Below are 21266 nucleotides of genomic sequence, written 5' to 3' on the forward strand. Positions count from 1 at the left end.
AAGTCCAAGAGACTATAATCAGAAAAAGAAAGAGGATCCAGGATGAACAGATTCAGAACATAATGTCTAAGGAGGACCCTGGCAACAAGATTATGGGCAACAGCCAAGGACAAACTGCGGACAGAAAGAGCCAGAAGCCTGAACCAAAAGCTGTTATCTTGACCACAAGTCAATGCAGAGGAGAGTGAAAGTGCAGCCTGGTACAAAGAACTGTACCCTGTAGTTCAGGGCTTCAGAAGGGCTTACAGTTGAGGAGCTATAGAGACCAAAGAGAAGAGACTAAGGATTCAAACCTATGCTAAGTTAATGAGACTTTTGTTGTTAATTTAACTTTCTAGGTAGTTACAGTTTGTGATTGAAAATTCTCCCATTTGGTATCCTTGAGTGGGAATCAGGTCACCTAAGATCAAGAGGCAGAAAGGAAAAGGAATTCAGGTCAGAAAGACTCTGCTCAGCCAGTCTGTCCACTGTCCTCTTCCCTGGGCATCAATGGAGCCGACTTGGTTTTGCAGAACTCCCACACAATAGGACAAATAATTTTTTTAACAAGCTATTAAGCATCATAATTTTCCACACAATGTGCTTTTCTTGTTTGGAAATCCATTAGAGGGTTAAGCCCTAATTTGTTAAAACTGAAACAAATCTTCCATGATTCACAGTAATTCCGGGGTAGGAAAATGAACAAATAATTTTCATCTTATGTGAAAATTAAACATAACAGCAAACATAATAGGAAAACCATTTACTTGAATTACTTTGGTAAAACAACATCAAAGTGAACTGGACATAGAAACTTTACCTGTTTAGGACAAACTACCGGAGCCAAGTGTGCCTGAAAAGTACTCCTTCGGTCTGTAATAGGAATGCCATGATCAATCGGAGGTAATTCTTCTATTTCTATAAATTTAAAGAAATACATTATTTTATTTTTAAAATTCTTACATTTGAATAATGAAAAATTGACAATGGTGTGAGCAGAGGGTGGGGAAGGGAGTTGGGAAAGAGATGTACATCATATAGCAAATCAACCCAAATTACCCTTAATAGCTATCTATTAAAATTATAATTTTAAGTAAAAAGTGTTCAAATGTAAGTAAGATTAAACTACTTGACTTATAAATGATTTTCACCTGTCAAGGTCACCCAGTAGGTTGGGCCTCAAATCCTGGGATGTTATAGTAGTATAAATCGGTATAATAACTAAGTTTTAAGAGTATAAAAGGGTCCTGGGGCGCCTGGGTGGCTCAGTCGGTTAAGCGTCCGACTTCGGCTCAGGTCACGATCTCGCGGTCTGCGAGTTCGAGCCCCGCGTCGGGCTCTGGGCTGATGGCTCAGAGCCTGGAGCTTGCTTCCAATTCTGTGTCTCCCTCTCTCTCTGCCCCTCCCCCGTTCATGCTGTGTCTCTCTCTGTCTCAAAAATAAATAAACGTTAAAAAAAAAAAATTTTTTTTTTTAAAAAAGAGTATAAAAGGGTCCTAAGACCAAAAAGATTATCAGCTGCTAATATACCACAATTTATTTATCAATTCTGTTGATGGACTTCTGGGTTGGGAAACCTATGACTTTATTTTGTGTAGCTGTGATGAAATGTTTTCTGCTAATAAAACTGTTCCTTCTTCATAGGATTGAATATATCAATGATACACCAAATTGGTATTCCACGGAGTATCATTATTTCCAGTTATTCTGCCTCTTAAACAAGTTTAAGAACCACTAATTTGACCTTAACTCTGTTGAGAAACTTACCAACTATCCTGGCTGCTACATCTGCCTCATTTAGGATCTAAAGCTATTCAGGGGGGCGCCTGGGTGGCTCAGTCAGTTGAGCGTCCGACTTCAGCTCAGGTCACGGATCTTGCGGTCCATGAGTTCGAGCCCCGTGTCAGGCTCTGGGCTGATGGCCCAGGGCCTGGAGCCTGCTTCCGATTCTGTGTCTCCCTCTCTCTCTGCCCCTCCCCCATTCATGCTCTGTCTCTCTCTGTCTCAAAAATAAATAAATGTTAAAAAAAAAAAATTTTAAAGCTATTCAGGAAAAATAATTAAAATTGTTTCCTATTTCTATTCACTGATCTGTTGAATCTTACCCAAGTCAGCTTGCCTTACAATTGATGGACTACTTCAACTAACACATATAAAAATATTTCTATACAGCTTTAAACAACAACTTGTCAAAACTTACTGCACTGGTGTGTGGCGGGGCTAGGTCAAGAAACCAGGGGTGCCTGGGTGGCGCAGTCGGTTAAGCGTCCGACTTCAGCCAGGTCACGATCTCGCGGTCCGTGAGTTCGAGCCCCGCGTCAGGCTCTGGACTGATGGCTCGGAGCCTGGAGCCTGTTTCCGATTCTGTGTCTCCCTCTCTCTCTGCCCCTCCCCCGTTCATGCTCTGTCTCTCTCTGTCCCAAAAATAAATAAAAAACGTTGAAAAAAAAATTAAAAAAAAAAAGAAACCAGGTTTATGCAGGATGTTTTGCCTTCCTCCTGAGTGTGTCCTCTTCTTGAACAAACTGTGACCACTGTACCAGGGTAGCACTAAGGTCAACATGAACTGGACACTATTTATTGTTGACTATGATTTTTACTCTGCTTTTTTTTTTATTAAAAAAAAAATTTTTTTTTAATGTTTATTTATTTTTGAGACAGAGAGAGACAGAGCATGAACGGGGGAGGGTCAGAGAGAGAGAGGGAGACACAGAATCTGAAAAGGCTCCAGGCTCTGAGCTGTCAGCACAGAGCCCGACGCGGGGCTCGAACTCACGAACCGCGAGATCATGACCTGAGCTGAAGTCGGACGCTTAACCGACTGAGCCACCCAGGCGCCCCTTTTTACTCTTGCTTTTAATAGTGTATCCTGTTTCCTGAAAGAAATCTTACGCCAAATCCACAAATATATAAATGAATAAAATGTGAGACTGAGGTAGGGGTGGGAATCCTGGGTCTTTTCTCCCACTCTTTCTCTTCCTATTTATTTCCCTTCCTGGTCCTGAAACACCACACAAGAACTTTAAAGCTTCATAGTATTGTTTGAAAGCTACTGTATAATGCATAGTTCCCTCTGGCCTATGATGTTTTTGTAAAAGCCTTGAGAAAACTGATGCTACCGTTCAAAATTTTAAGATACTAAAATAGAAGATATTTTCCAATGGCAACATACAGCTGATTGATTTATCACATCAACCTATTCATAAGCTGAATACTATCTGATTATGGAACAAATCTACTTAAGCAAAAACTAAAATCTTACAGGCATTTTACTAGCTTGAGTTCTGTGGCTGTACGTTCAGCTATTATATTTATGAACACAGACTAAAAGTTAACTGAAACATCAGGAGATAGCTGAGGATTTCAAAATAGACATATAAAAACAGGATGTGAACTGAAAACATTAACAGAGTTTTTCTTAGTTTCAGTTTCTCCTATCATTAATTCAAAACTCTAGAAAGTCACACACAAAAAAAAAACAGTGGGGGGAGGGAGAAATTTCTGTTTTTTCCTCATCATTCTGACAGACCTAGCAAACATCAAAATGGCCAGCAGGCAGGAAAAAAAAAACCCTCAATTCTCTGCAAATTAATAACTATTTCTTAATGTATGAGAGTTTACTACAGTTCTATACCATTTCAGAAACATCCCACACACCTCAAAATAAACTAGATGGTAATATACCTGTTTGATTTTCACTAATCTCAAAATCCAATGCTTTAACAGGATTTTCCGGTTGACATGCTAAAATGAGATCATCTTCACATTCTACATCTTCCTCTTCAGTTTTCTTCTTGATGTCAGGACCTATGTGGATATGAGACCTTATGAATGAACTTAGAGGACAGTAAGGAATTCCACTTAATAACTGGTTGGTCTTTGTCTAGGAAAATAAATAAAAGATGAGCCTGGAAGAGCTTATGATTCCGGAGAGCAAAGAAATGCTCAAAAAAAAAAAAAAAAAAAAAAAAGACAGGTGAGCTAACAAAAAAGAATACAAGAGTCTACCTGAAGGCCAAACCTGGAAAAATCTGAGCAACAAAATAATGATAGTATAGAATTTTAACCCATGGAGTAAAATAATATACATGAGTTCATACTGATAAAAATAAATAAAAAACAAACAGGGAGAAGAGGCATCTCTTCCTCACAAAAGAATTCCAATTCCATGAAGAAGGAAAGAAGGAAATGAGAATCATTATTATGCAAACACCACAGCAATAAATCCTGTTGACAAGACAGACTAATAGATATTAAAGTTAAAGTTTAAGGAGGAACAGGATATTAGCAGAGGCTCAAAGTATCTCCCTCAAGGTACTTATCAACTACAAAGGGAAAGACAGTAACTGTGAGGTTAAGTTTATATGTCAACTTGGCTAGTTTAGTCCACAGTATCCAGATATTTATTTGATCAAACTCTATTCTAGATGTTTCTGTAAAGGTATTTCTTAGATGGAATTCACATTGAAATCAGTTAACTTTGAGTTAAGCAGACTGTCCTCCACAATGTGAGAGAGCTACATCTAGTTAAGGTCTTAATAGAAAAGGGACTAGCCTCCCCAGAGGAAGAGGGAATTCTTCGAGCAGACAGCCAGCCTTCAGACTTGAGCTGCAACACTAATTCTTCCCTAGGTCTCCAGCCTGCCAAAGTACCTTGCAGAGTGTGGACTTGCCAGCCTCCACAATCTCATGAGCCAATTCCTTAAATTGATCTCTCTCTCCTTCTCTTCCACACCTCTTCCTCCCTTCTTCTGCATCCACCCCTCTCTTCCCCCATCCTTGTCTTTATAAATACACATGCATACACACATACATACACACACACACACACACACACACACACACACACACACACTCACACCCAATTGGTTCTCTGGAGAGGCTTGATTAATACTATAACTTTACAGTGGAGATACCTGACAGATACCACCGTAACCAAAGGATCAAGGTAAACATAACAATAAAGCATACTGATACCATGAGTTCCTTGATATATGCACTGTGAAGGAGACAATATCATTTTTGTGATATTCTTGCCAAAATGCCTAATCTTGCTCCAATATGAGAAAACAATGGACAGACCCAAACAGAGGGACATTCTACAAAATACAGTACTCTTCAAAAGTGTCAGGTCATAAGAGGTCATAAAAGCCAAGGAAAGACTGAGAAATTATTTACAGACTAGAAGAAAGTAAGGAGAAATAACAGGTCAATGCAATGTAGAATCTTGGACAGCATCCTGTAACAGCAGAAAAGACATTAGTGGAAAAAATCCATGAAATTCGGATCTTTAGTTTGGTTAATATTATACCAATGTTAGTTTCCTATTCTTGGTAATTATACTGTGGTTAAGTAGGCTGTTACTAGGGGAAACAGAGTGAGGAATATAAAAGAGTTCATTGTACTATTTTTGCAATTTTTCTGTAAGTCTAAAATTAGTACAGAATTGTAAAAATTTTTTGTGTATATAATTACTTCAAAATTTAGTACTTCTGCAATAGAAAAAACCTATGAGATAAATTTGTACTGAAGATTAACAGTAAAATCAATCTAAGTTACTTGTTAAGTGGGTAGAATGGAAAATTCTCATGAGATATCTTGATCACGAGCTTGTAACCTTATTAGTTCTTTAGAATTACAAATCCTTCCATTTTAGTATGAAGTCTACAAAAACAATTTTTGGTAAGAAAATACCAAACAAAATTTCTAAAAAGTATAACTACAAATTGTAAACAAAAATCAATAACATTACAATTTAAAGAGTGGCTAAACTGTAATGTGGATATAGATGGAAAAGGGGAAATATCTTATTTCTAAGATCTATACTTTTAAAAATCTCCTGAGAATTGAGTGATTCCAAATTTTTTGGAGTCCTAAACTTTTACTGGCATACATTCCATTTTTTGCAATTATCCCACACTCTAGCATGGTAGATCAGCAAAAATCAATTTTATTTTGAGACTACTTTTCCTATCAATGCCCTGAAATGCTACAAAATCAGAACATGAATTATAAAAGTCAGGAAAACAATTCAAAAATGATTGTCACATGGAGAGAATATCTTCATACCATTTATCTCAGATGTTAATGGAAGCAGTAAAAACGTTTATTTTCTACAGAAAAATAGTAAAATGCTCTGAAAAAGTTACCACTACTATCAATTTTAAATATATAATGATTTTGCTAAGTGAGTCCAAAATAATCGGTTCCTTATAAATAATCTTCTAAAAAGTTAGTAAATAAACTATTGCTGGTTTTTTAAAAATCTCTTTACCAGATTGAAAACAATTCTATCAGTGGTAACAATGAAATATTAGAAACACCTGCGTTGTCATGAATGATTCAATCAAAGAATAATAAAGAATAATAATAAATAATAAATAATAATTGATTTGAAAATCAATATATGTCTTTGATATGAAATTAGATAGTAGCGACAGGTGTACAATTTTGGAATATACCAAAACCACTGTATTACACATTTTTAGAGGATAAATAATTATGGTATGTGAACTATATCTCAATTTAAAAATCAATTTTCAAAGTAAATTTTTATATCCTAAATATCAGTTGGTGTGTTTTCCAGAGTTCTTTTTCTATAAACACTTTACTCATTTGAAGCTAATGTCTAACTTGTGTACTCCAGTAATTCATGAGGAATGTTACATGGTTCATATTACCTTAATAGTCAAAGAAAGCAGAAATTTTAGACCCACGTTCTTTAACCCAAGTTCTGTAAGAGTATAATATGAAACCAAAGAGGCTAAAATCACATAGAAATAACCATAACTACATGAGCAAATGAACTTGTCCAGAGAAACCTGTATTTTACCACATATGAACCATAAAACAGAATACAGATTTTTCATTAAAAATTTCATTTAGAATAGTTACATGGAAATTTAATTATGATTAAGTTAAAAGAGCATTAATAATATTAATAATATTCTTCTGGTATTTACCTGGTTCTGTCATCTGAGATTTCTGTATTAGAACATCTCTTATTTTCTCTACCCATAGGTAAAGAATACTTTCACCAATATTCTGTCTAAACAAAATTGAAGAGAAAACTTGGTTATTAAAAAAAATTCTTTCTCAAATTCAAGAAAATATAAACATATTTACAATCTAAGAAATTATATGCAATCTAGCTATGCCTTTTACAAAAGAATTTATAATAACATGAGATTCCCTAACATCTGTTAGCTAAGTATTGAATACAGATGTTCATATCAGTATTAACAATTTCAACAGGCTCCAAATTAACATTGCTTACTTAAAATAAGAGAAAAGCTGCAACCAAAGAGGGTAAAGAAAACTTCTGAACTTGAACTAGATGAAGTAGATAGATGTAAAGGGATTCAGTTCCTGTTAGCAGATATAGTTTCAGTACTGATGTCACAGCTTGGTTTTTTTTTTTAAGCTTTTTGAACAATTTCAAACCGCTTATTTGGCACTTGTTTGGTATAATTATTTCAGCAAAGAAGAATGCAAAGCATCAGAGGAACTCCCTCAGAGACCAAATTTAAAAGACTTAAAAGACAATTCAGGTAACAACTTTACAATTGCATTTTGTTTTTGACAAAATATTCTGTTGCCCAAATTGACTCATTTTGGTTCCAAATAATGTCTGACTGATTCAGATAAATTAAATCCAACTCAAAGGTCACTGAGAAAAAGAACATGGCATGGTTCATGTCCATAGAGTTATGTCAAATGATGACAACAGCAATAAAATAAAGGTTCCGGTGTCTACTCTTTAGGGAATGACACCAACTTTAGATAAATGTCCGTTACGTGTACTTAAAGTAATCCCCGTATTACTTGATAACAACACCTTACCTCCTTCCTCTGAAAGTCCCCCTTGAAACCACTATCTCTCTTCATCACTACTCATCAGTACCCACCAAAGGAAACTTTCAAAACAAGCAGAGAGAAGAAAATATTGTTTTCAAATAATTCTGTACCCTCAAATCTTCCCCATCTCACCCATAACTCCTTAGCACTAAACATTCCTCCCTGTGCTCTGGTAACTGGTGTCTAAGATTCTAAGAGAGAGGAAAATTCAACTGGGAAGGCTTTAAAATTTGGGGAATGTGGTTTGAATTTCTTTTAAACAATTCCCACTTCTATCCTCTCTTCTCAATAAATGATTCAGAGGTATAGACGCAGAAAGGTACGATGGATTGAGTATATACAAAGCCCAAAGTTCATTCTATGTGTCAACACATTAAATGCTCACAATTATTTAATGAAGTATTATTTCCCCATTGTACAAATGAGAAAACAGACCTAGAGAAAACAGACTTGTCTAAAACAGTCTTAGAAGCAGTGAAGAAGCCCAGAGACAGAATGTGAATGCAGACTGACTCCAAAACTCAGCTTGCTCACTGCATTTTGCTCTCCTATCAAGCAGCTATGATCCTAGGCAAGTAAGCCACTTGAACTCTGAGTCTGTTTCTTCATCTATAAAACAGAGACTTACAGCATGTTATCTTACTTTACAGAAGCAGTTTCTCTTCAAGTGAACCTATCTTAATTCACTCAACATAACTACACCATGTCTACATGCTGGCCTGGGGGGATGGTAGTCAATGAGAAAACTGGGTCCCTTATATCAGTGTTTGTGATCCTTACAAATTTATGTTTTTGTATATAATTCTCTCCATCTCCTAATCTCATTCTATTGAATTCTTCACATCACCAAAAATAGTAATACCAGTATCTAGTGTTTAATGAACACCTACTATACAGAAGACATGTAGAAAACACTTTGTTACTTCACTAAATCCTTAAGCCACCCTTCGAGACAGGAAAATCATCCTGTGTATGAATCATACATTCACATTCAGATTTGTTGTTGGAGTGTTGTGAAAACACCTTGGAAGAATTTTAACGATTAATAAATAATTTTTCCAAATAATAAAGACAAAATTAAACCTTAACTCCAAATCTCCTCTCCTCCGGCCCACGGCTTCTTGCAGAAAAACGTACAACAGCACTTCTGCCCAACATCAGTTACCGAATGCTTCCTTTTTCCCTTGTATTTAACAAAACTTACTGAAATCCAACGTACGGAAGTTGTAGTGGGTGTTTACAATTTCCTAAGGAAAATGACAATTACTCTTTCCCTTGTTCTATCACTAATGGTGTTTTGTTTGTTTGTTTTTGTTGTTGTTGTTATTGCTGCATTTGTGTTTTCTCTTGTAAGAAGAAACTGTGTTTTCTCCTTGGTCCAAGATTTTAACTATCCACTAGGATTTGGTGGTTTTCAAACTTTTGCATTGCTATAACGAAATCTCTCACAGAATCAGAAACAAACAGACAAAAGCTGAGAGTCCTCCTTCCTGTGTCTATCTGCCTTGCACGCCACCCACAACTGGTCCTGGAGGAAGTCTACGGAATCCTAAGGACTCTGATACAAAATTTTAAAAAACTACTTATTATAGGGTGAGATGCTAAGCTTTTATTTATTAAATTAAATTATGGTAAAGTAGCTAAATAGAAAATGTCTAGAACAATATTTGTTTCAAATTGAATAAAAGACAAACTTGGACTAAAAGCTGGATTTTGTGAATAGCTATACTTAAATGACTATTAGCCAATCCAGAATGATCAAAACAAAGTCATGTTACTTGTGGCTCTGTTGTATCTTTAATTTTCTAATATTTATATTTGTTGATTTATGGACAAAGCCACTTGCTAAAATACACTACTAAGTTGTGTGACCTCAGACAAATCACTCAATCTGAGTTTCTATTATCCCATTTTCAAAATGACAAAATTGGATGAGATGATTCTTTTAATAACAATAAAATTAAGGGTGGCTATCATATGCTTCTAAAGCACATTACACAGATTATGTCATTTAATCCTCACAACAGTATTATTCTATTATCCTTATTTTACAGATGAGAAAACAGATTCAAAGAGGCCACATTATTTCCAAAACTGATTCTAGAAGCCTGGCCAAGACAGCCTTAATGCCAGCTTAGCTAAACTTGAGACTGGCAGAACTTCCTAACTATAGGCCCTGACCTCCCTTTTCTTAGTGCATTTTTGTTAGAAAACTTGACATTATAAATTCTTTCTCTACTCCTTTGGGAGTATCCCAAAGGATTTAGGGAGAATCCTGTCAGTTTTATAGCCTAAGAGTGTCTTTCTCAAGGACCTGGCAGCCATCATTTTGAACTGTAATCATTAAGGAAGACAGCATCCCTTCTCCCGTCTTTATGGGAGGGGAGGAGCCTAACTTCTGATGAGCAACAATTAGCAAACACAGATGGCCTAATCATGAGAAACACATTTGCAAACTCAGGAAATAACTTACTGGGCTTACACAGCTCACTGATTAACCTTCCCTCAAATCCTTATCCCAGCCCTTACAAATTCTGTTGATAGGAATGCAAACTAGTGTACCCACTGTGAAAAACAGTAGGCAGGTTCCTCAAAAAATTAAAAGTAGAACTACCCTACAATCCAGGAATCACACTACTGTGCATTTACTCAAAGAATACAAAAACACTAATTTGAAAGGATACATGCACCCCTATGTTTACTGCAGAATTATTTACAACAGCCAAACTAAGAAAGCAACACAAGTGTCCATCAATAGATGAAGGGATAAAGGAAATATGGTGTGTATGTATGTGTATACATACACATACATACACACAATGGAATATTATTCAGCCATAGAAAAGGATGAAAACTTGCCATCTGCAACAAATGGATGGATCTAGGTAGCATAATGCTAAGCAAAATAAGAGCAGAGAGAGACAAATACCATATGATTCTACTCATGTGGAATTAAAGAAACAAACAAAGGAAGAGAAATTAAAAAAAAAAAGACTCTTAACTTTAGAGAACAAACAGCTGGTTACCATAGGGGAGGTGGGGGGGGTGTGGGATGGGGTAAATTAAGTGAAGGGGATTAAGAACAGACTTATCTTGATGAGCACTGAGTAATATATGGAACTGCTGAATCACTGTATTGTACATCTGAAACTAATATAACATTGCATGTTAACTACACTGGAATGAAAATTTTAAAAATTCTCCTGGCAAGAAAAACAAAAGCAAAAATAAACTACTGGGACTACATAAAAACAAAAGACTTCTATGCATCAAAAGAAACAAATCAACAAAATTAAAAGGTAATCTATGGAATGGGAGAAGATATTTGCAAATGACACATACAAAAAAGGGTTAGTATCCAAAATATGTAAAGAACTTATAAAACTCAACACCCAAAAAACAAATAATCCAATTAAAAAATGGGCAAAACACATAGATATTTCTCCAGAGTAGACACCCAGATGGCAAATAGACACAGGTAAAGATGCTCTTCATCTCTTACCATCAGGGAAATGCAAATCAAAAGTACAATCAGATATTACCTCACACCTGTCAGAATGGCTAAAATCAACATGAGAAACAATAGGTGTTAGGGAGGATGTGGAGAAAAATAGAACCCTTGTGCACTGCTGATGGGAATGCAAACTGGTACAGCCACTGTGGAAAACAGTATGGAGGTTCCTCAAAAAGTTAAAAATAGAACTATCCTATAATCCAGCAATCGAATTACTAGGTATTTACCCAAAAAGTACAAAAACACTAATTCAAAGCAATATATGCACCCCTATGTTTATAGCAGCATTATTTACCATAGCCAGGATATGGAAGAAACCCAAGTGTCCATCCACTGATGAATGGATAAAGATGTGACATATATAAATATGTATAATGGAATATTACACAGCCATAGAAAAAGGATTGAAGTATTATGCTAAGTGAAATAAGTCAGAGAAAGACAAATACCATATGATTTCATTCATATGTGGAATTTAAACAAAACAAAAAGCAAAGGAGACAAAAAAAAAAAAAAGAGAGAGAGAGAGAAATCAAGAAAGAGACTCTTAACTATAGAGAATAAGCAGATGATTACCAGAGGGGAGGTGGGTAGGGAGATGGGTGAAATAGGTGATGGGGATTAAGGAGGGCACTTGTCATGATGAGCACCAGCAATGTATGGAATTATGATATCTTACATACGTGAAACTAATAACACTGTATGTTAACTCATTGGAATTAAAAACACAAAAAATTCTGCCTTTTGTTTCTGGAAGTTGAGGTCAGACTGAGCTCTGGCCTCTCTCCCCTACTGCAATAGTCTTGAACAATGTTTTCCTCACTCTTTTAGCTTTGTGGCAATTTGTGCTTTGATAAGCCTTGCCTTGTCTACGGCCATACCACCCTGAACGCACCTGATCTCATCTGATAAGCCTCTCCTCCCAACTTTCAAATCTAAGACTCCATGATAAATCAAAATGTGAGGGGCTGTGGGAAATTAAAATCATCATCTTGGATTTTAAATTAAATATTGTTAAAATGAACCATTGTAAATTTAAATACAGATATTCCCCCATTTTCCAAAAGTTTGTGTTATGCCACTGCACTTTTACAAAAGATCTACATTAGCTGTTTTCACTAACCAAAAGAAACCTGAAGAGAATTTTCACTTTTACAAGAACTGCCATTACTGTACCAAATGTAGGTCTTTCATAAAGTGAAGCAGTGTAACTTGAACATTCAGAAAGCTGGGGATATTCTTTCTTTATGCCATTTTGAGAGGTTTAATAGGAATGCTCCACTTTTAGATGGTGGGGAAAAACCTGTACTACAAAAAAAAAAAAAATGTTAATCCCTTTCCTTAAGGGATTACTCTTAAACAACATTTATTATTATGTTCCGGGTATTTTTAAATCCATCATTCACCTTTTGCTTGATTAAAATAATTATTTTCACAGATTTAAAATACTCATATGCAAAATATTTCATCAAAAATAAGGTATGATAAGCAAATTAATCTACAACTAACTAATCACCAAACCCTAGTCAATATTCTTTTTTTTAAAGAGTTTATTTATTTTGAAAGGGGGAGGGAGGGAGGGAGGGAGATGGGGGAGAGAGAGAGAGGGAAGGAGGGAGAGAAGAATGGAGGGAGACAGGGGGAGGGGGAGAGAGAGACAGTATCCCAAGTAGCCTCCATGCTGCCAGTACAGAGCCCAACATGGGGCTCAAACTCTTGAACCGTGACATAACGACCTGAGCCCAAACCAAGGGTTGGATGCTTAACCGACTGAGCCATCCAGGTGCCCCAGTCTATATTCTTAAGTATTTCTTTAACCGATCATTCTTCTCCATCCATTCTTATTGCCTTCCTAAAAAGGCTTCCACCATCTCCCTCCTCCTCAAACTCTTCACAGCCCATCTCTCACACTGCAATACAAATCTGATTACATCACTACTCTGTGTAGAACACTTAGAGCCTACAACATAATGCCCACACTTCTTTCCCAACTTACGACTTCTTTATTCTTATCCTTACCTAATTTATATACCTGGCATCTTAAACTATTTGCTAAATTCTGAAGATGCCAGGTTGCTTCACACCTACGTGATTTTGCTCATGCAGTCCCTTCTACCAGAAAACCTCTCCCCACTTGATTACCTCGCAAACACCATGCTCCAAGGTCTCCTTCACAATGGAACCCTTCTTTACAACTCTATCCACATGCCCAGAGATAGTCTGTTGCTAAAACCTCTTAAAAAAAAGCTAGTACAGCACTTGGTCCAAACCTCTCAGTAATTATGTCATTATATCATACTGGTACACATTTATCTTCATTTTTAAATTCCAAACTCCTAACAAAGTACCAGCATATAGGAAATACTCAATAAATTCTTACGGGAAAAACTGTTAGTTTTCTGACTTCTGCTTTCCTACCTAAGAGGAAACAAACCATGGCTCATCCTCTTGTCTAGCCAAAAATCACATTTTACATACAAAATGATGTTAATGTAAAAATCTTCATAGTGATATAATATTTAGAATATAATGAAACTATAAATATTAAAAACTATATTCATACATTTACTAATTTTCAAAACTAATAATATTTTTCAATTTGCTGCCCCCTGCTGGATTTATGGAAAAATATTAAAGGCTGTCACAAAACTTTTTAAGAGTGTTTTAAAAAGTGCTCTTTTAGGGGCGCCTGGGTGGCTTGGTCGGTTAAGCGTCTGACTTCAGCTCAGGTCATGATCTCACACTCCGTGAGTTCGAGCCCCGCGTCAGGCTCTGTGCTGACAGCTCAGAGCCTGGAGCCTGTTTCAGATTCTGTGTCTCCCTCTCTCTCTGCCCCTCCCCTGTTCATGCTCTGTCTCTCTCCATCTCAAAAATAAATAAACGTTAAAAAAAAATTAAAAAAAAAAAAAAGTGCTCTTTAAAAAAAATTTTTTTTTAACGTTTATTTTTGAGACAGAGAGAGACAGAGCATGAACGGGGGAGGGTCAGAGAGAGGGAGACACAGAATCTGAAACAGGCTCCAGGCTCTGAGCCGTCAGCACAGAGCCCGACGCGGGGCTCGAACACACGGACTGCGAGATCATGACCTGAGCCGAAGTCGGCCGCTCAACCGACTGAGCCACCCAGGCGCCCCAAGAGTGCTCTTTTTAAAAGAGTGTTTATTTTTACTCACACCACCTGTGTGAAAACAATACCATTGGACCAGGATTATTCAAGCCCTTTTTAATAAGCAAGACAGTATAAACCACAATTCTATCTTTAGAACAAACTGCTTTATAATCTCTGACCTTTCCTAATTCCCAAATAGCTCAACTGAACCAGTTAGGGAGAACACCAAATTGTGTCCTATGGGAAGGGATCTATCTCTTAGTAAAAGAGGGGCTTTTGGATAGAAAAAAGGCAGATGGGAAGCCATTTCTGAGTACATGACATTGTGGATAGGTAGGAGAAAAATCTAACTTACGAACATTAGTATGATAGAATCCAAATATGGGAAGGTTTTCAAGAAAGAGGTACTTCAACACCAGCATAAGTTACAGATGTCATGTAAGATAAGAACTAAGAAAATGACCACAAGATGTATAATTACAACATCACTGGTGAACAAATTTGCAGTATATTTATTCTACTCTAAGGGAGAAGATAAAATGGTAAATAAACATAAATAAAGGATTACAGAAACAAGTTTCTTGGGGGCGTAAAGTTGGAATGACCAGTAAGGTTAGAGAAAGTTATCAGAAAACATTTAATTGAGGAAATAAATAATACTTATATGCTGAGGAATATCTAATGGGGTCATCCTTTATTGATACGTCCAGTTCTTGGTTACTTCCAGGGTCAAGTGTAAACCTGGGACTCAAGGAAGACCATACTTCTCCAGGAAGGAATGAACAGAAGCAATTCCATAAAGACTTACCACATTTTAATTAAATATTTTAGGAGGAAAAGGAACCTGGCCGAGATCCCAGGGATACACTGTACCAAAAAGGGTGGCCACCTAGAACATATAAGACAATCCTTACCAGTTTCTGGATTACAGTAAAACTGATTCTAAAACATTGTTTATTTTACGAAATTAACATCTTACTAAAATTAATCCAAATCACAGTCATCTTCCCTGGACTACTGCATTAGCCTCCTAACGTATCTATTCTTGCTCCCTTCCAATCAGCTCTCCACACAGAAACAGATTGGTGTTTTCAAAGTCAGAATCTTATCAACGACATCACACCACTTGAAAACCTCTGCTTTCCACGGGTCTTAACAACAAAGACAACAATCCTTCACATGGCCTCCAAGACTGTGCATGACCTCCCCGGCCTACCTCACCAGGTCACTGTCCCAGCATCCTCCCTCCTCTCCCCTCCCCTCTCTTCCCCCTTCATACCACCAACTTTATGTCCTGACAAGCTCCTTGACACAGAGCCTTTGCACATGTTGTGCCATTCGCTAGTTATCTTCACTTCAGTAATTCAGCTCTGAAGTCAAACAAGCCATCCTTGACTAGGTCATATCTTGTTTCAAATTCATTTAGTACTGCACATTAATATCTTTCTTTTACAGAACTTATCAGAGCTGCAGTTTTACCTTCATTTTACAATGTCATGAGTGGTATCTCAATCAGTAAGTTCTAAATGCCATGAAAACAGAGACCATTTTTGTTTTTACTATGTGTACCTATGACCTAGTACAGTGCCTGTCTTGTAGTATTTCTTGAATGAATGAAACAGTGAAGAATACAGTGTCAATAGACTCTCAGTTTTATGACCTAATACAAGATTCTGCTGTAACCAGTTTCATTCAACATAGCCTGTGAAAGTATTAAAACAAGAACTGTATCTTTAGGTTTACTTTCACAATCTGGTATTTTTACAGCTATTAGCTCTGAGTCGTTACTGTTTTTTGTTTTTGTTTTATCTAAGTAGAAATCATATCAAGTGTATATATAAAATTATATAACCAGTCTTTCAAAGACTCTTCAAATGCATCCTTTATGTTAAGGGAAAGGCAGCTTAACAAAAACTTTAGAAAATGCCCTAACATATCAGTGGCAACAAAAGCCCACAATAAAATCACAAGTAGAATTTTTTTTAAAATCATTTGCTACTTACATATATATTTCCTCAAGGCTATTTGATAAATCTGCACGTTCTTGTCCTTTAAGCCAAGGAGCACTAAGATTAAATAAAACACAATGAAGAAGACTATTCAAGGATTGTGTTTATATTTCAAACAGAAATTACTGATTAAATTACAAATTATTTGATAACTTTTAAAAATTACCTACTTTCATTAAAATGTTATATTGTACAAATCTATACAGTTCCAAAATGCTTTCATTGGCATTAACTTATTGTGTCCTCCCAGGAAACCTTGATGAAGGCAATCTCAATATTATTCAATTAAAATATAGTTTAAAAAACAGAGGTGAGGGGCGCCTGGGTGGCTCAGTCGGTTGGGCGTCCGACTTCAGCTCAGGTCACGATCTCACAGTTCGTGAGTTCGAGCCCCACGTCGGGCTCTGTGCTGACAGCTCAGAGCCTGGAGCCTGCTTCACATTCTGTGTCTCCCTCTCTTTCTGCCCCTTCCCTGCTCATGCTGTGTCTCTCTCTGTCTCAAAAATAAATAAACATTAAAAAAAAATTTTTTTTTAAAAAAACAGAGGTGAGTTCATAGGATATCATGAACCTGTCCAGGTTTACGTAAATGGCAGAACAAGTTCGAGAATCCAAATTTCCAGATTCACAGTATCTGCGACACTGTTAGGAATTGCCAATTTTTTTTTTTTTCTAAAAAGTGTCTCAAAAACAACTTTAACAAATAGAGTGGTTGCCACGTGACTACAAAAATATATATCAACTTTTCCTGAAAAGGGCATTTATGTTTATAGGCATTCTAAAATTATATCTCTCATTTTCAATAAATAAAAATTAACAGAACCATTATTATTATCAAATTTTATTTCTGTTTTAAAACACATACAAAAAATTATCCCACTGGTAGGTAAAAATTTTAATAATGACAATTTAATGGAATTCTCTTCACACAAGTTTATACATCTTAGGAGGTCAAGTGGGCAAAGCTGATCAAAGATCATTTGCAATCAACAGGTCATGACTAAGATTAAGCTTAGGCTGCTAAGAAGATGGTTCCTCCACAACAAGGCGCAGAGAGAAGCTCCAGAAGCACCAAGCATGGGTAATTCCCAGAGGGCAAGCAGTCTTAGGCAGAAGCTTGCCAAGGAACTATGGCTAGGTCAGCAGAACCAGATTAGGAGAAACTAAACCACCAGATTGTCTAAAGAGAAAGATTTCTCTCTCTATCTCTAAATACAATTCAGTAGCTGTTTTATCCCTAAGAACGCTGTGATTCTCTTTTATACTAAATACATTCTGCAATGTGTTTTTTATATAATTTAAATTTTTTTATTTAAATGCTCTATACAAAGTCCAAAAGGTGTCCTTTTCAAGTACTTTTTTATTTTTTTAAAAATGTTTATGTATTTTTATTTTTGAGAGAGAGACAGTGTGAGCAGGGGAGGGGCAGAGAAAGAGAGAGAAAGACACACATACAGAATCTGAGCTGTTAGCACAGAGCCTGACACGGCGCTCAAACCCACAAACCATGAGATCATGACCTGAGCCGAAGTCGGATGCTTAACCAACTGAGCCACCCAGACACCCCCAAATAAATAAACTTTTAAAACAGGGGTGCCTGGATGGCTCAGTTGGTTAAGCAACAGACTTTGGCTCGGGTCAGGTTTGTGGGTTTGAGCCCCACATCCGGCTCTGTGCTGACAGCTCAGGGCCGGGAACCTGCTTCAGATTCTGTGTCTCCCTTTCTCTCTGCCCCTCCCTTGCTCACACTCTGTCTCCCTCTCTCTCAAAAATGCATAAACATTACCAAAAGGTAAGTTTCTTTATTGTGAGAGAGAGAGCATGCAACCATGAGCAGGGGGAGTGGGAGAGGGGGAGAGGGAGAGAGGGAGAGGGAGGGAGAGAGGGAGAGAGGGAGGGAGGGAGGGAGGGAGACTCATAAGCAGGCTCTGTGCTGCCAGCACAGAGCCCAACATGAGGCTTGAGCCCACGAACTGTGGGATCATGACCAGAGCCGAAATCAAGAGTCGGACGCTTAACCAACTGAACCACCCAAGTGCCCCCAAAAGGTGTTCTTAACTTCCATATGTATTTTCCTAAGAAAGGTATTTTATATAAACACAAAGCACAATATAGAGAAATAATCTTTAAAAAGTATAATCTTTTTGTAAGAATATAAACATAGAAATATAGCTTACTTCAGTTGATAAATAGGTGGAGCTGTACCTGGGTATTCATTTGGTAGCATCACCTGTAAAGCAGTTTAAAAATAAATCTGTTTATACTTCATCGTGACTCAAAATTAACAATATTTATAAAGCTAGTTACTGGACAAATTTCCTACTTGCCAAACTAAAATCAAAACCGTTATTTTGTTCAATCTCAGGAGAGAAATGCCTCCTCATATTTATACTTAAAGTATGTTGTTAATGATAATGCCAATTTTTTAAGGAGCACATTATTTACAGAGAAGGTATACAAGCAATGAAAGTTAGGAAGAGTGGGGAAGACAAAGATGAAAAGAAAACTGAAACAGGGGCATTAAACCCTAACCTCAAGTGAAAAGGGTGGCACTATAACTTGTTCCAGGTATTTTTCTGAAGAAATATTAAAAAAAAATCCTATTAAATACTGGTAAACACATTAAATAACTAACCCTTTACAGAGACCCATACACCTTTGTTCCCAGATCAGTATTGTTATAAAAACAAACACTGACAAAAACCTTTATGTTGAAAATACAGGCAGTCACCAAAGAATAAGCATTAATACAGAAAGCTATACTGATCTTGTCACTTTTTATCTTAACCACACTGATTCTCAGTTAATAAAGAAACAAGTATCTGTTTTATAAAGCCTTTTAAATTACTAACCTATTCTTCCTCTTAAAGGTTAGCCATCCTTCCAGGTTTAAACCCTCTCCTATTAAATGAACAGAACAATGAAAGGAAGTGAAACTCAAGTCTGTCAAAGGTACACTGAGAATATCTAATTAAAATAACTTGGATAGGAAAGATTGAGACTATCAGTTAAAGCTTGTCTTGAGTGATCAGAGATTTCATTACCCTGGTGCTTACTCAATTGTTAACAAAAGCTAACAAGAAAACAGACAATTTAGAAGTCACACAACAGTCATTTAGAGGAATACAGTATTAGTCAATCATACAGTCACTGTTGTAACTGGAAAATGGCTATAGAGAAGGAGGGAAAAATACCTGCAAGCAAAGTGTCCACTTGGGGTCATCTATATCGTCGCTAATTCTAATACAAAATATTTTGGCACAGTCATCAATGACACACCATTCCTCGCCATAGATAGCTGCCATTGCTTCAATTTCCTCATTCTGTAAGAAGTTGATGGGAGGAAAAAAAGTCAACGAATGTACATGCCCTAAAAGCCTGAATTTTCCTTCCTCTCTTATAAAGTATTTTTATTTAACATTACTAGCCTTTATAAAGGATCCCTGAAGGAACATTGCCAAAAGGTCTTAGCAGCAGGTCACCATGTTCTACTCTGTAAGTGGTTGCCAGACAAGGACTAGGACCAGCCTTGCTGCAACATCACTGGGTTTTTGGCCACTAGTGAGCCAAGATATATCCAATACCCTACAGCATGATTTACAAGTGGAAAGATGAACACACATCCTCTGCTTCACCTTTTCTTAGGTACCACATAATCCTCACTCCCACTCCCCAGTATCCTTGCTATATACTAGCCATATAGTCCTACTTAATACCTCCATTGTTTCTTTTGGATTTAGGCACAGGTATGGGTGGTTGTTTCGTTGTTTTTTTGGTAATCGTATCCTAAAAACATTTCGGAAATTATTCTTTGGTTTGGGGTTAAAAAAGAAAAATAACAGGATCTAAAGGTGAAAAGGGGAAGCAAAGTATGCAATCTTGTATGCATCTCATTTTGGCCTCACAGCCCAGATGGAAAAGCTTTTAAGAGTACCCACGTGAGCCACGCACTAGGGAAAGCTCACTATCAAGAGGAGTAAGATCCAGCGGGCCCTCAAGGAACTCCAGGGTTTGTGTTATTATTGCCCATTTTGCAAAGGCAGAAACTGGAGATAAGTGGCTTGTCCAAGGTGACCCGGCGGCGACAGGGCAGAAAGCAGAACCCGGATTTCTGTCGCCGGCCCGGAGCTGCTCCGTCGCGTGCTGATGGTTGACGACGACACCGTCGGAGGCAGGCCGAGCCCGCCGACGCCCGGGAGCGGCTGGCCGGAGGGCGATCGGCGGAGAACGGGCGCCAAGAAAATGGAACGCGGTGCAGCAAACGGCGCGCCTGGAGGCCCGGACGGTGCCGGCGGGAATGGGGGCGGCCCCGGGCAGAGGGCCTCTCGGCGGAGGAGGCCCGGGACGGCGAGGCGAGGCCGAGCCGAGCCTGGAGGTCGGCGCCCCGGCGGGCCCTCACCTGCCTCTGGTCGCTCCCTGCGTCCCCCTCAGCCATGTGGCCCCGGGAGCAGCCAGGCGGCCGCCGCCGGCCCAGGTCCGGAGTGCGGGGGCGGGGCGCTGCGGCGGCGAGCGGAGCACCGGCTGCGGCGAGGCCGACCCGGAACCGCAACCCGGGGCGCGCCTCGCAGCCCGCATCTGCTTCCGGGTTGTGGGCCAGGTGATGTGAGGGGCTCTCCGCACCCGAGGTTCCTCTCCCTGGCCCTGTGCCCGCCTTCTTTCTGCCCCTTAGCGGCGCCCGGGGAAGCCGTCCCGCTAGAGAGACGGCTGGAGGGCTTCTGGGCTCCGTGTCCTGGAAACGCCGGGGCTGGGGGCTTCAGGTCGCCCACTGCGGCCGCGGTATACCCCGGAGTCCCCGGGAA

The 21266-nt window shown here is 38.1% G+C and overlaps 1 protein-coding gene across 2 annotated transcripts in view; it reads right to left on the bottom strand.

The window, feature by feature from the left end:
• Positions 1–20996, bottom strand: part of IMPACT (impact RWD domain protein) — a 31220-nt gene extending 10224 nt beyond the window's left edge. Inside the window, exons 1-7 of one of the 2 annotated variants that reach the window (XM_049619622.1) lie at positions 20867–20996; positions 19662–19790; positions 18645–18697; positions 16462–16524; positions 6942–7027; positions 3664–3786; positions 800–897 (exon numbers count right to left, since the gene is read on the bottom strand). In XM_049619622.1, coding sequence (XP_049475579.1) covers positions 800–897; positions 3664–3786; positions 6942–7027; positions 16462–16524; positions 18645–18697; positions 19662–19790; positions 20867–20902 — 588 coding nt within the window. In that variant the 5' untranslated portion in view covers positions 20903–20996. Of the gene's footprint in view, positions 1–799; positions 898–3663; positions 3787–6941; positions 7028–16461; positions 16525–18644; positions 18698–19319; positions 19369–19661; positions 19791–20866 lie in introns of those variants that run through there. The other variant, XM_049619623.1, reaches the window with a different exon arrangement.
• Positions 20997–21266: the final 270 nt, after the last annotated feature.

This window comes from Panthera uncia (assembly GCF_023721935.1).
Source record: "Panthera uncia isolate 11264 chromosome D3 unlocalized genomic scaffold, Puncia_PCG_1.0 HiC_scaffold_8, whole genome shotgun sequence".
In the NCBI taxonomy this organism is placed as follows: Eukaryota; Metazoa; Chordata; class Mammalia; order Carnivora; family Felidae; genus Panthera; species Panthera uncia.